The 16,727-nt window shown below is 39.1% G+C and overlaps 1 protein-coding gene across 1 annotated transcript in view; it reads right to left on the reverse strand.

Moving 5' to 3' along the window:
- LOC121866803 (hemicentin-1-like) overlaps positions 1 to 16,727 on the reverse strand; it is a 121,246-nt gene that overhangs the window by 76,444 nt on the left and 28,075 nt on the right. Inside the window, exon 2 of the mRNA XM_042366539.1 lies at positions 760 to 947. Within this exon, the coding sequence (XP_042222473.1) occupies positions 760 to 947 (188 nt within the window). The remainder of the gene's footprint in view (positions 1 to 759; positions 948 to 16,727) is intronic.

Below are 16,727 nucleotides of genomic sequence, written 5' to 3' on the forward strand. Positions count from 1 at the left end.
ATTATTAACCTAGAACGAGAAAGCTGATGCCATTTTTTTATTTTTGATAGCGTCAGTTTTGACTCTCTGGAGTCGTTCTGCCGAGATATGTGGTAGGTGATGGACTGCGTGTGTCGTGCTGCTTCTGTCAGCCAACACTTAACGCCAGCTGTTATATGGCTTGATTGATATTATTATTTATCATTCCTTCTGCTTATTTTTTTCTCATTCTTTTCATTGCACTAAATTTCTGTATGATTTCATCTTATTTTTCACCATTATACTTGTCAAGCATCTTTACATTCCACTTAGCTCACCACAACCCGCCGTCACAACTCACCACAACCCACCGTCACAACTCACCACAACCCACCGTCACAACTCACCACAACTCATCACAACATTATAATCCCTTCAAGATCATCACCTCTCGTGGCTCCAGTATAGTCAGTAGTTAAATTTCTAAGTCGTCAATAACAGGTGTAGAATTTGCTCACAACAAACAATTACACCTTCAATTAACGTGTTACCTGGTGTGAAGGGATACACCTGAGAGATGGGTTAATTTGCCAACCTCACCTGGCTAGCTACTATACCCGTAACGAGAGCCACCAGTTGCTTTTCACCGAATTCCTTAATCACTGGTGGGTAGACAAAGGTAACTGGCACGAAGGAATCTGATGAGAGCTCTACGCCGGTGTCCTGAACGTCCGTCTGTCTGTCTGTGGAGGCGAGGAGAGTCAGCATCACTAAGACCCACAAAACCGTCATCGTACTCACCGTTCTGTCTCTGAGCCTGAAGACCTGACAGTCAAGCGTCGCCGTCCTTCCTCTGCTGATGGTGACGTTGGTGGAGTTGAGGTGGTGGAGGAAGTAGGGGAGTGTGGCGGGGTCTGGCGTGGTGGGGGGCGGCTCAGTTGTCGTGTCGGGGATGTCGATACTGGGAGCGAACCCCCCCACCAGGCACGCTGTAGGAGGGAGGAAGGTCAAGGAGTTATTTATTTGGTTAGTTTTAATGAGGAAAATTATATTTTTTTTTATATACTGATAAAAAAGTGGAGAGTTTCGACTTGCAGTGTGTGTGTGTATGTGTGTGTGTGTGTGTGTCTGTGTGTGTCTGTGTGTGTGTGTGTGTGTGTAATCATTAAACATTCAACATTATTAATCAACTAAAAGCCAATCGATGAACGCTCACATTACCAAGACTTCTAACACCATTCATTATCGTTCTCCCTCCAATGAACCTTGACCTTCACCACGACACGACGTGGGATGTAACGAGGTGATTTACACCTAAAATTGCTTTGAAGGCGTGATAGGGTCATTAGGGGTCGACTACCAAAGAGAACTACTCCCCGGAAAATGACCCGTCGACCCATACCGTGAACTCTTTTATATAATCAACCAAACGTGAAGCAATTTACCTTTACCTGCATAATAATCTATCCAACTCATTATGGATGTTTCATGAGCCAGCTGGTTTAATATTATCCTAATTACGTGGCTGGATACTTGAGAACGAGGTGATTAGAGGTATGTGGCAGGCGTTAAATCGTCGAGTTAAAGACCTTGTAGGTAACTGGGTGGTATAGAGGAATGGCTGCAACCTAATCTTCAAAGGCTACCTGCGTTAATTTTTTTACCCTCGTAAGTGAGAAGAGGTCACAGCCCAGTGGTTCATTGACTACACGACACAACGAGAATGGCTGAAACAACATCAACATTAATTAAGACTATCATTGTAATAAGTACAAGTAAAACACAACTAAATAAACCCTAAAACTATTTATTTATTTGTTATTTTATAGTGTTACTGTTGTATATACCTCTTACATATATATTTAAACACCTATAGTGAATATAATAGTTTGTTCATGATATCAAAATTGCCAATACATTCATAATAACATTAGTACCAACACGATTACGATATCAGAGTTTCTAATACGTTTATAATAACAAAATTACCATCACGTTCACAATACAAGGATAACCAACACGTTTACGATAACACAAGATAACAAGATTTCAAAGATGTGTACCATAACAGCATTACCGATATATTTACGAATAACACTGAATACCAATACTCTCACGATAACAGGATTACCAATACATTTATGATAACAGGATTGCCAATACGATGACCATCGCCCATCCAGGTATAGGTATGTTATTAACGCGTTACAGGTAAGCCCACGCACTCACCTGTCATAACAAGAGGGAGACTAAGGTGTATGTTTTTACCTGTGGTCCTCTTAATTATAATGAAGACCAGGGCTTGATATTAACCTCATCTCTCTCTCTCTCTCTCTCTCTCTCTCTCTCTCTCTCTCTCTCTCATTTTATTTACCCCTTTTTCATTCGTTTTATCCCTCCCTTTAATATCCATTGCTTTTTTCTCTTTCTCTCTTTTTTTCTCTCTCTCCTCCTGTTCTCTTTCCCTTTCTCTATCCCCTATAATTCTCTGCTGTCTTCCCTTTCCTTTTATCTTCTCTTTATCCTTTCCTTCCTTTTACTACACCATTTACTTTAGTTCCCTTCCCGTTTCTCTCTCTCTTTCCCCGCTTCTTTTTTTTCTCGCCTTTTTACCCAATTCATCTTATCCAAATTCTTCATTTTCTCTTCCTCTCCCCCTTTCTTATTTCTTCACTCTCTCTCTTCCTTTACCCTTCTTAGTTCTTTTCCATTTTGCCCATTTCTATTTCTCTTCCTTTCCTTCTTTTTCATTTCTTCACTTTATCTTTTTATTTCCCTTTCCATATTATCTTCTACTTCTCTAACTTATATCTCATTCCTTAACTCCCTATCTTTCTCCTCTCCCTTTCTTTCCCTTTCCCTTCCATAATCTCTCCACCCCTTTCCCCTCTTCCATACCTCTGATCTTAACTCAATCCTCATTCCCCCCCTTTCCCTTACCTCACTCTCTCTATCTCTTCTCCCTTCTTCTCTCTCTCTTCCACAAATCTGTTCCCTCTTTTCCTTTCCCCTTTCTTTAAACTATGAGACAGAGGGGTCAGGAGTTGTGAGTCTTTAAGAGGAGAGACAAGGGGTAAAATTCCCTCTTAAGTGGCAGTTGTAGTAATTGGGCCTTAGTTAAATCTCCTCCGCACCTGAAATCCTGCTTGATTTGTTGAGGGGAGGAGGTGGTGAGGGGAGAGGTGGTGAGGGGAGAAGGTGGTGAGGGGAGAAGGTGGTGGAGATTGGTGAGAGAGAGAGAGAGAGAGAGAGAGAGAGAGAGAGAGAGAGAGAGAGAGAGAGAGAGAGAGAGTAAAGCGTCAACTTTGCCAATTTTTATTCCTGAACACAAGTGAAAACTCACCCCCAGGTTTTGCTAATAGTTCGTCCATGTTGAGTACTTTGCCAATTTTTATTCCTGAACACAAGTGAAAACTCACCCCCAGGTTTTGCTAATAGTTCGTCCATGTTGAGTACAAAGCTTTCCTACCGCCTACAACTCGCGAGTGATGAGTCATATGTCTAAAAAATAGTTTGTGTTTGATGAGTGTAAGATTAGTCTCGTAAAACACTTCTCGTGTCTCAGGTTTAATTGTACTGTATAATGCACTAAAGACAGCAAATCACCATGGGATTGCTAATAATCTTCTGATACTTATTACTTAAATATGACACTGTCTGTTTCTTACCAGTTGAAAGTGTACGTCAAAGTTCTGTTCCTGATGGCTATATTTTACACACAACTCTCCTACGATAATTCAATATGTAACACAAAGTTGTGATCCTATTGACCGTCAAGCAACACATCTGACAAGTCTATTAATACTTGTCAGAGAGTTTCCTTGTGGCGTGACGCGAGAGTGAAATCTGGATATGACATTTACAATTCCCGAAATGTCAATTAAATTTTATACCTTTAGTTTTATAATTTGTTTCGTGGGTGTAAAACAAGACCACAAATACTTATATACTGTAGTTACCAGATTCATAACTAGTTCACTTCAGGGCAGAAAGAGATTCGTATCAAAATTATATTATAACTTCCTTCAGTACAAGCGTCGCCTCGTGTCCAGATGTCAGGGAACAGTTTTAACGCGAGACGATAAAAGTATTTGAGAACTAACAGTGTTCAGTTTTATTATTCATTCTCATTAAATTTATTATCGGACTCTCACAAAGGTGGTCTTTACTGAGGGTGGCGGACCTGCGCTGTGGATTTATATAAATTTATTGAGGATATTAACAAAAAGTAAATAATCTATATTGACGCGAATAAACCTGTCACCGGCGACATTCGATTGCATAGTTTGAATTATATATCGGGTGTCCCTGCCTCCCTCCCTCCCTCCCTGCCTGTCCTTGCCTCCCTCCCTGCTTGCTCCCTGAGACACTGTGAGTTGGAGGGAGGCAAGGAGCAGTCAGGGAGGGAGCAGGCAGGCTGGGAAGGTCTGGCCACATCACACACAATCTACTTCCTCTGTATAGTTGTCACGTGTCTTACAGTCTTGCCTAATGGCCAAGTTTGGTGGTTTATACAACAGGATGATTAGTTTTAAGTGAACTATTGAGGTATTCATTCAGACGCATCTTGACTGTTCTCTCTCAGTCCCACCTACGGCGTCTGGTGTGTGTTGTTGTTTGGTATATTTGCTTCTCTTACTCAATAGCTCGTACTCCAGCTAGACCTATGCACTACACAACAACTCATTGACAAGTACAATAGTGAAGTCATTCTGGTATGAAACTCTCAAATCGATCAAGACAACAAACTCCATATTTTGTTCCTTAAAAATGACATTATTTTTTATTTCTGAAAAAAAATTCCTTTAAGAAATTCAGTCAAACTTTATAGACCCACAAGGCTATATCTCCACATGTCGGTTGTAAATATATTTAGTGAGTTACATGCACTGTCGATAACACAATATTGGACGTAAACTGTAACTCTAGGTGTAAGTTACAGTACTGGGCGTTAGGTACCTTGGGAACTGATTTACTTCTGAATTTACAGGGAACAGTAGCTAATCATTCGGTTTAAAGTCCCATATATAAGCAGGTTAAAGACAAAATGTGGAACTAATTTGTCCTTATTTCTGAACTTCAATACAATGGGACAATAGCTTTATAGTTTTCTCCGATTCAACAATAAATTAATGATGAGAACTACGAGATTTGAGACGATTATAAGTCCTGTTTAGACCATTTTAATAACAGATATATCGTCAACTTATTGCTTGTAAAAAAAAAGTTTAGAGTAGAAATGTAATTGGAAGATAGAGTCGTAATGGGATGTCCTAATCGACCTAGTTTATATTTAAATCACCTTATTAAAAGCTAGAAAAACGTTCTTATCTAATGATCTTAAAGGGTTGCTGATTTTTTCTCAGCTGATTACAATTTCTGTTAGATCGACAAATTTGTATATATAAATTATATTGGTCAAAAGCTTACATCTGTTTCTCGTCTTCATCTTCTTTCCACGCAGTAGGTGTGTGTGTGTGTGTGTGTGTGTGTGTGTGTGTGTGTGTGTGTGTGTATAAAGAGAGAAAGAGAATCTCACTCTACATAGCCAAAACGACCTAAAATACCTCCTCAATACAGTACATCAACCCGTCATTCTAACATCATTCTAACAAAGACCACCTCATCGCCTCCAAAACTCCCCCGCCTCTGAGTCGCTCTTCCAGAACCAATAAAGCACAGCGCCCGGGGATAACTACCAACTCTCAATTTCTGACGGCAGCTCACTCACACTACAGACAGAAATGTAACATTGGTTGTTTGTGGCCGTTATTGTATAGACCACATCGGGTTATATATTAAGGGATGGATGATAGGTGTTTTGTATGTGGGTGAGGGGAGGGAGAGAGTAGGGAGATTGAAAAGAGTGGAGGAGGGATATTGAGAAGCGTGGAGTAGGGAGATTGAGAAGAGTGGAGGAGGGAAATTGAGAAGAGTGGAAGAGGGAGATTGAGAAGAGTGGAGTAGGGAGATTGAGAAGAGTGGAGGAGGGAGATTGAGAAGAGTGGAGTAGGGAGATTGAGAAGAGTGGAGGAGGGAGATTGAGAAGAGTGGAGGAGGGAGATTGAGAAGAGTGGAGTAGGGAGATTGAGAAGAGTGGAGTAGGGAGATTGAGAAGAGTGGAGGAGGGAGATTGAGAAGAGTGGAGTAGGGAGATTGAGAAGAGTGGAGGAGGGAGATTGAGAAGAGTGGAGTAGGGAAATTGAGAAGAGTGGAGTAAGGAGAGAATAAAGGGAGAGAGTTTGGTTATTTACTTCACTACATAATTCTAACACAATAACATCTTCCTCGTTCAGTGTGTTCTGCTGATCATTATCTTCTCCATGTATCTTCCTCTCTCTACCTTTCTCATTCATCTATTTCTCTTCCCACACACACACACACACACACACACACACACACACACACACACACACACACACACACACACACACACACGCACACCTTGGCATTAGTGTACAGGTGACAGGAATGGTTTAAAAATGTTTCTCTTGCTTCCAACTTCAACACGGACTTAAATACTTCTATTGGCAACATTTCACCAACTTTTCCGCCTTAGTGTAAAATTCTTTATCCCCGCAGTTCAGTGGTTTAACCTCATTTAACCTAACCTGACCTAACCTGACCTGACCTTACCTTACTTGATATTTTAAAGCTCATATTCAAGTCTGGCACTGGCGAATCTTTCTAAACTTTCGTATTTTGGTGATTAATTTTCCCCTTTCTCTTCCTGTCTCTCTACCCCCATCCGTGTAGTTTTGGATGGTACACATACATACTGTTCTTCTCATCAGTACTGGAGTGCCCCAAGGCTCATTTGTGGGGCCTTTAATTATTTTTACTACGTAATAATAACCTTCTTTCCATTCCATCCACCAGCACAAACTTCCATGCTGATGGTAGTAACATGGCCAACAATGTAACATGGCCAACAATGTAACATGGCCAACCAGTAACATGGTCAACCAGTAACATGGCCAACAATGTAACATGGCCAACCAGTAACATGGTCAACCAGTAACATGGCCAACAATGTAACATGGTCAACCAGTAACATGGTCAACCAGTAACATGGCCAACCAATAACATGACCAACCAGTAACATACCCAATTAGTAACATAGCCAATTAAGTAACATGGCCAACTAGTAACATGACCAACAAAGTAACATGGCCAACAGTTTATCTCATAACTCTAATACCCAAGTCCAGTTAGGATTCTCAGGACACTAACTAAATACTACAACTGCATTGAACAACATCAGATATTGAGTCCATAATATAGCTGGGTCTAATAACATCGTTTAATTTAATGCCAAGACGCAAACTCTTACACAGTCTCTCTCGCCAACAAGACCACTTCAACCGCCCGCCGCATCTCCCCACTAACACTGCTATTACCACCAACCTTCTATTTCATTATCCTTGAGTTTATTTTTTTATTTTTTTTTATTTATTTTTTTTTTTAGAGTCAAGTATATTTTCTCATTTCCAGATTAATTAGTAAACAAACTCTTACTCTTTACAGCAGTCATATAGCTCTTACGTGTTGGGTGGATTACCAATTTCTTGCTTTTGCTATTAAATAAAAGAGGAGTTATTAGTTTACTTGTTATAAAACAATCTGGTGTAATAAGTGTGCCGTTACACACTGATGGCGCATTATCGTTCAGTGTAAATAACCACCATTAGTAAGTCTAGTATTCTATGTGTTAATAAGGTTGACTGAGAATTGACGACTAATTTACCATAAGAAGAGTTGGTCTGGATGACTTGCAACCTGAGTGAAAATTCCTCTCAGTCTATTGGTTAGTTAGAGTTTTCGTTCATAGAGCTAACATACGCAGCTAAAATCAAAACAAAAGAAGACTTTTCTTTCTATTTACGATTTTTTTTGTCTCATAGAATTCACAGGATATTAAGATAAAAATAATAATTTGACAGATTGAAATATATTTAATAACATTTAATTAATATTATGGTGGAATTAATACATTACATACAATAGAGCTGAATAAATTATACATCTTTTATACATCTTTAAGAAGTGTCTCAGAGCTTACAGGAATACTTTAACCATTTACAAATAGCAGGAAACTTCATCTAAAATTCAAGCACTCATTACTCGGGCAGCCTCGGGAAGGAATAATCCAAGGTACTTTTATATTCCTAATTTCTTTCAGTCGTGATTTCGTGTTTAACTTTTATTTCAACGTTTCTTTAATATTTTGGATCTTCAGTTTATAATGGGGGTTTATTAGTGGATTAAATGTATAGTAAAACACATATATATGTATTCAGAACGAAATAAAGTATATGAATTCTTACAAACACACAAACACATCTTAAACTGTAAAATAATCATCCACACACACACACACACACACACAAAACCTTCATACATACCTTCACACATACACACGCACACACACCTTCACACACACAAACTCAAAAACACAACTTACAAACAGCTGAAAAAAATACATACTCACTCATGGTTAAAAAGCACCTCAACATACACAAACCCTCACAAACACACAAACAACCTCAACATACTGTAAGTCTTAAGAGGGAGAAATAAAGTCACCTTCATAACGTCTTAAATCAGTGTTCCCCATTAACTTTACCCCCAATTCCACATTTAATGGGGTGGAATAGAATGAGTTTGTCTATCCTGAATTCTTCTTCTTCTTCTTCTTCTTCTTCTTCTTCTTTATCTTTTTTATCTTCTTTATCTTCTTCTTCTTCTTTATCTTACAGTGGAATAGGTTTATCCTCCGTGGTTCCTCAGGGATGGGATAGAACAAGGTTATATCATGCCTCCTCATCCTCCCTTCCATGTTCTTGAAAGGATATGGAACAGATATCACAAAAAAAAATCACCTCTCCAGTCATCAGAATAACACTATATTGCTTCTGTATCTAGTGGTTGTCGCCTGTCCTGTGCTGGAATTTAGATGAAAAAAGTACACAAAAGGTTTTTCAAAAGTTCTCGTCAAAAATAAAAGATGATGGAATTTGCAAGAGAAAAAATGGAAGAAAAAAAATGATTCTGCGGGTATTGGTGTGAATGTGTGTGTGTGGGTAGATGAATGTTTGCTGTGAGATGGTTGTGGGATATTTACATTCTACTTAAAATTCTCTTTCTTTATCTCTACTTTTCTATATTTATCTACTTCCAGTTTCCTTCTCTACCTCTCCCTCTTTACTTCCGATTATACCTTATTTTTCTAACATTTATTTCTTGAAAATCATATCCAGTAAGTAACCGCCGCGGGAATCCACACCCGCTCCACAGTACACACTCCATCACTGTTGCCAGATATAAGTAATGAAGAAAGCGGGGAAAGAAAGCGGTAAGAGTCGGAGTTTTACGAGGATGAGAGAGAGAGAGAGAGAGAGAGAGACTACAATAACACTGACTCCTCCTTATCAGTTTCTTCGTATTCTAATGCCAAAATCCCTCTTGACAGGTTCTCAAGGCTGTAAAAGATATATCTCCTCTCTCCAATAAAGTTGTAAAGTAACATAACTAAATTTCCAGCCGGGAGAACCTATCCATGCAGGTATTCATAGACGCGTTTATACAATTCAATCGAAATAAAATCACTGTTTTGTTTAAAAATCTTTGTGTAAGTAATATACAAGTGTAGTGTTATCCTTATCACTACAACAGTAAGGTTACCTCTGTTTATCTCTTACTGTATCATGTTAGTAAATCATTTGACTTAATTGGACGGGTTTTTTTTTTTTAGAATAATGGGTCAAATTGTGTTAAATTCTCTCTTTTATTTTAATTTTTTGATATTTTGGTATTAACAGGAAAGATCAGTAAGCAATGTGATATCAATAATATTTTCACTTTGATATATTGTGTACTTAGGAAATCACGTCTGTAATGACTTTCAATAACATTATGAATGACATTTTAAGGATTTTTTTTAATATGTAATAGAACAACATCCTCTATACGTTTCATTATCAACATTATGAAAAATCTGAATGTTTGTTTTAAGGATAAACTCACTGTTCATTTAATTACAGTGAGATATATGATAATTTTCTCTTCAATTTACAGGAATGTCAGAGCAAGTTTGGTAGAGTCTACTGTATTCTTGTGTTGTTCCTATGAATTTATTATCACTGTTGGGACAGACTGAGCTCCGAGGGATAGCTGGAATAAAGGCACCACAAATGTTCCTCCTGTACCTGTTACTGTTTTCTATATATGGGTGGAATACTGAAATTTAGTTAGCATTAGTGTGTGGTTGTGTGTGTGTGTGTGTGTTCCTATAGCAATAATAATATGAAGCATCAGCCAAGGGATATTGGTTTAACGGATGCAAAACGATATTAACTTCGTAAATAATATATAATAGTAAGTAAAGTATCATTCAAGAAAGAAATCCAATCAAGTATTAGGAAAAAAGAACCAACGAACAGTCCTCTGTGATCATTTTTGTTTGCATCCTCTAAGCCAATCAGCGATCGTCAGCCACAGTGAAAATAATACGTCATAGAGGTCCGCCAAGATTCCTGTCGGGACTCTCTTGTGCTGTCGTATAAGTTCCTTCAAATTCACTAACTACGTCTTTTAGGTGAATATTTTACACCCAACATGTCTGGGAAACTGCCTGCAAGTGAGTGTGTGAGTAAACGAGCCAAGATGCCCAGGAAAAGCATTACTGTGGACGTGAAAAATGAAGGAGAGAGGAAGGAGGAAGAATTGGTTGGCTCGTTTGAGTGAGGCAGCAAGGGTAAAGACCACACGGCAACTGGTGAGTGTTATTAAATGTCGTCTCGTTTAGTATTGTTGGTAATAAAGTCTTCATTTGAATTGTATAAAGTAAATCATTGTTATTTATACCGATCGCTAAGGCCGTTTGTGTTGTTGTAATTGTTTCGCTAGACTCGTTTGCTTGTCTCTTTACTGTTCGTGAGGAGATGGTGCGCCGCGGTGGAAAAATCATATTTCTACATAACTGCAACTGTGTTTGTAGTGTTTAAAGACTTATTTTGGTGTATTTATTAATTATTTCGTCATTGTTTAAGAAAATATAGGAGTTAAAGGTATTTATCTAATTTTTCGACTGATTTATTGTTAATTCACCAACTATGTAAACACCATGTTATAATGACCTCTTTATTCATTATCATTTACTAGTAATTATATTTCTCATCCTTCCCACTACCCCCTTCCACCACTACCCCCTCCCTTCCACCACTACCCCCTCCCTTCCACCCCTCCCTCTCCCCCACCACCCCTCCCACCACCTCCCCACCCTCCCCTCCCCCTCCCCTCCTCCCACCCTCCCACCCCTCCCCACCACCCTCCCCCCCTCCTCCCACCCCTCCTCCCACCACCTCCTCCCTCACCCCTCCCACCACCACCCTCCCCCACCTCCTCCTCTCCCCACCACCCCCCTCCCTCCTCCCCACCACCCTCTCCTCCCTCCCACCACCCTCCTCCTCACTCACTCCCCCTCCCCACCACTCCTCCTCCTCACTCACCTCTCACCCTCCCACCACCACACACCTTCCTCACACTCCACCACACCTCTCCACCACCCCACCACAGTACCGCTCTGTCAGCGGGCTACCAGCTCTGATAAGGTCAGGTTTTTAGGTAATTTACGAGGTGATGGAGCTAATTACAGAGATAAACAACACTATCTCTGTGTGGTTTAGGGGGACAGGCAGAGGAGGGAGGAGATAGGGAAGGAGGGGAGACGGGGAGGGAGAGAGGAGGGAGACAGGCAGGAGGGAGAGGAGGGAGGAGACGGACGGACGGACGGATGGATGGAGGGAAGGAAGGAAGGAAGGAGGGAAGGACGGTTGGGACGGACGGACGGAGGGAGGGAGGGAGGGAAGGAAGGAAGGACGGTAGGGATGGAGGGAGGGACGGTAGGGAGGGAGGGAGGTACCGGAGGGAGGGAGAGAGAGACAGTATGGAAGGAGGGACGGTAGGGAGGGAGAGACGGGAGGGAGGGAGGGAGTATCTATTTCCTGGCCGTCATCTACAAAGGTCAGTGCGCCCGTAGCAATTGTTCTAACATATCGGACCTGTCTTGCCTCTGGTGTACTGTCAGCTTCGATGTTTACACTAGGCGGTCAATCAATCAAGGGAAGAGCTCAGTTAATACTCTTTTATAAGGGATTTTTATTATGCAGTCAATGATTAAATGAATTGATAGATGAATTAAATGATTGTTGTATGAGTGAGGTAGTAACACACGTTTGGTTTGTGTGTACTATAAAAACTAGTGATATTTATATACGGTGTAAGGAAGTAATTGTTTTGTGTATTGGGTTTGTATGTTTTTATATGTTTTGTATTTTGGGTTTTGTATGTTTTTATTTATTTATTTTTTTTTATTTATTTTTTTTTAATGTTTCTTAAGTCACATATGTAGACGGTATATATATATATATGAACAGTTAAGGAGGTTTCCGACTGGTCATTCACCTTCTCCGAGAAGTGTAAACCCCGGGAGTATCGACTCGTGAATCTGAAGCATTTGCCTGTCTCGGGTTGAAAGAGGATGGTCTGGAGTCAATATAGTGATTCCCTATACGACTTTCAGGACAATAATAATGAATGTATTTGATTATACTGAACATTAGCATCATAATATTAATCCTGTGTAATAATAGAAGAATGTAGGTTTCTCGTCTGTCTGTCTGTCTGTAACACCTGGACAGATCCTCGTGAGTTATATTACCAGACTACTGAATTAGGTGTGTGGGGGGGGACATGTCAATCGTTGGGGTTAAGTCTACAAATGCAACATTATTACACGAATGGGATTTATGCATTTGGCCTCTTTATACCCGACAAACACCCATAAAGGGGGTTGGATTACTTCGTTGGCAACTGTGTGTGTCCCATGCCACACTGATGTTTATTGTTTATTGTTTTGATTTTGAGTTACCATGTTTTTAAAAAGTGGCTACAAACACTCAAGGGATCCCTCACGGTGTTGTCGCCAAGTGTCATGAAAATCGGTAGAGGAGTCTTCTGACCTTACGGGCGTCTGCTTTGGAACAAACAATCCTTCACAAAAAAAATAATTCAATAAATAAACATTGACAACAATACTTGTCACTATTGATACAAATACAGAAAAAAATATCACACACAAAGAGATACAATGAATACTTCTTTTGCCAGTAAAAATAATTGTGGGACAAACATATATTTCAATAATACAACCACACGTAACTGTAAAAAAAATGACAACACATTAATCTTCCTCCAAAAAAAAAAAGTCGGTTCAGCTCGGCCACAAAAATTGATGACGATAAAAGTGTTTTTATCCCAGGACGAGAAAGACTTACGACCACACAAAGAATCAAACCTCCACACCTTCATAGAAGAGACAATCACACCAAGATGAATTTCGAGTGAGAGAAAAAAAATCGTAAGGACGCGACAAACACCTAAAAAAAAAAACTGTGCCAACGTTGCCAGACCAAAAATTTATCCCCGGCGCAGAAACTTGGCAATAGGAGCGTAAATTCTGGAGGAAGTGGTTCTAATTTCACAGTCGATGGCCAGCCGAGATTTAAATCTAAATTTGGCCTAAGAGATCAGCGGAAAAAGAAGGAGTATAATTGGAAAGTCGTTTTACTAGGCGGAGAGAAAGTGGGAGAAAGTGAGAGAAAGTGAGTAGATCGTGGTGAATATTTTGAACATGGTTTGTGAAGGTGAGGATGAACGCTCATAAATATACAGGTACAGCTGAACATTCACCTGATAGAATTTATGATGTAATTGTCTTGTTATATCCGTTAACGAGTTCTCCGCGGGGTATGGCTCGTGTTCGCGACTTATCAAAAAATCCACGCACTGTGCCTCCCGCGTCCAGATGTCTATCAATAATGTGGAGAGTTTGTCATCATATAACCAATAACCAACGTGAAAATAACCAAATTGCCTTCACAAACAATGTAATGTTCAAAACGGTATTTTCTGGGGCTATAGTTCAAATGTTCAGGGACTTGACACGAACATGTTAACTCTTGTAATGTTATAAAGGTCACGTTGAACATCTTGAACAAAACCTGGGCAAACCAAAGTGAACATTCTTGGGTAAAATAAAGGCTTTGGGCTGTTTATGATTTGAATATTTACTAAATCACTTACTTCAATTTTTAGGATTTTAAATATTTCCATCACTTGCCAATTCTTAGTAAATTCAATCATTTCTCCTCACCTTTATTGTACAAATTAAATGAAGCTTTTTAGTGATAAATCTGGAGAAAAAACTTATTCCCTTAATAATATGTCACCTAAACTACATCATTACCAAAACTAGGATGTTGTTGGACAGAGCTGTAACAATGGTATTCTTCGTCAAGTACCAGGAGGTGTTGTTTAAAGAGTCAATATTTTTATAGTTTGTAAATATTCACAGGGAATTTTTCTTCGGTTTGTAATGTCAACTGTAATCCTCTTATTTTAAGCGCTTTTTACAGCAAACTAAATAAACAAAGGTGTAAACATATTGCAATAAAATTCTTGTAATGTTTTTCGTCTGTATTACACAGCCGCAATGAAGCTCTTGTGTGTGATAGATGTCGATGTAGCTGTTGTCATGAGCTGTGTGTTGGCGGGAGTAAGTGGGATAGAGACATTAAGAGACATAGGGACGGCCGTCAAACACACACTCTCCTCGTCGGGCAGCTGGTTAACCCGAAGGCATGTATCACCCTCGGCCATGAATGGAGGTTCTCTCACCAGTGATATTTATCTGCTGAATACGAATAAACCCAAAGTCTTACAGTAGTTCAACAGCTTCCAACCAGTTCAAGAGTCATTATACCTCCTTACCTTATCCATTGACTCCCTTTGTGTAGAGACACTGAGAATAACGCTGAAAACCAGGACAACTGTACACTCGCATCACCGTTTTCTACCAATTCTTTGGCTTAACCTTTGTCTCTCACATGTACAATACTGCATATTGTGTTTGTTCTGTCTTTCCTGTCACCTCCCCTTTACACAGTTGCCCAATGTATTAAATTCTGGTTTTAAAATGTCATCTGAGCTCCGGGATACAGGATTTAACCGTGATTGATGGGTACAGAGGCAGTCAGCTAACACCAGTGTATAACACCCCGTGTATAAGGTTCAGTCATACTTCATTACCTTTTACCTTCTTCATTTTGCATTATTCATGTTTTTAATGTTCCCTCTTATCTCGTTCATTGATCACCTGTTATCACTGGCAATCATATAGTTTTTACACCTGATGCTCTACAATGAGGTCACTCACACGGGCGCCTCTCCCTCTCCATCAGAATGCTGGGCAAAAAATAAAATGTCCTTTTAATAAATTCAATATATTTTTATGTTTTTTTCCGAGTTTTATCAATCTGTTGGTATTCCATCGTTTATTTCTTTTTGGGGTTATTATGGTCATTCTGCTTTGTATTCCTCTCGTCATCTGTTCTGACGCCATATTTTATTTTATTTTCGTTTCATTTGTGTTTTAATTCTTTTTATTTCCCTATAATTGCCTTAAAAAGTGTTGGCACTCTGGTCACAGCGATATTCTCTGCTGTTTATTATTCTGTCGAGTTGTATTTGATAAACACTAAACATCACAACTACAAAATACATGTATAGAAAATGTTGATATAGAGTTTGAATGTCTATATAAACATCATATATTATTTTAGATGTAGATTTATATGACTAAGTAATGGCTAAGATATATAAAATTAGTTCTCGTTTAAAGTTAGTGACGTCATACACAGAGTTAGAAATATAATATTCAATTAAATACGCGTGACGTTAATCATCCAAATTATTAATAAATTATTTTAGCTCATTTGAAAATCATTAATTATATCCACGTCGTTACTCGCCATGTGTGAGGCGCTTGTTAATTACGATACGCCCCCCCTTATGCTATTAATTGAAAATAGCGATTATGACAGCTGATTTATCGTCGGGGCCGCGAGTGTTGAAATACCCTGACACTTTCATTACCCAGAAACGCGCTAGTGGGCTGAGGGGTCATTACCTGCCATATATGACCGGGTCTTAATGAGGGATGAAACGAACTATTTTGACCTTTATTTTATTACTGCCTAGTGATTGTTGTTTAATTCCCTGTTTGGTTATGTATGTGAGTCTTTCTTATCTATTTGCATCCAGTTTCGTTCCTTCTCGGTCCACTGTTTACATGTTCCTGAAGTATATAATCTCTCTCCTTGAAATTCGCTTGCCAGATTGTCGTTCGGTTATACCTGTTGGCCCAGATGTGTGTGTTCAGTTAATCACTAAAGTCAGATTATTGCTGCCTTTTTACTGAGAATTTGTGAACCTGTTAAGCATTAATTTTGGACACATTAATTTTAAATCCTTTTGCCCCGTCTGTTCGTGTTTATAATTCTGCTGGAGTTAATGCAAATATTATAATGTCATCAGCTAAACTTGTCTGACCCAGAATCAACGACTTAACAACTTATTTCCAGTACCGCTGTTGAGTTGTGGAGACAATGGCGAACCTTGTGAGTTATTTTTCTTAATTTTACCTGTAACATTTTGTTTTCAATATTTGTACAATCTGACTAATGAGGCGACATTCCTGTATATGTGAGAGATGTTTTCAATATTTATAAAGAATCTTATAACATCTATAATGGAGATTAACCTTTACTCGTCAGCCAGGCGAGTCGAGCGTCACTAATCACATACAACTTGATGTAGAGTAACTGTATTTCTACCTGTGATTAGATATTTATGAACCTATTAGTGTT

This window comes from Homarus americanus, unplaced genomic scaffold (genome assembly GCF_018991925.1).
Source record: "Homarus americanus isolate GMGI-L3 unplaced genomic scaffold, GMGI_Hamer_2.0 scaffold35864, whole genome shotgun sequence".
NCBI classification, from domain to species: domain Eukaryota; kingdom Metazoa; phylum Arthropoda; class Malacostraca; order Decapoda; family Nephropidae; genus Homarus; species Homarus americanus.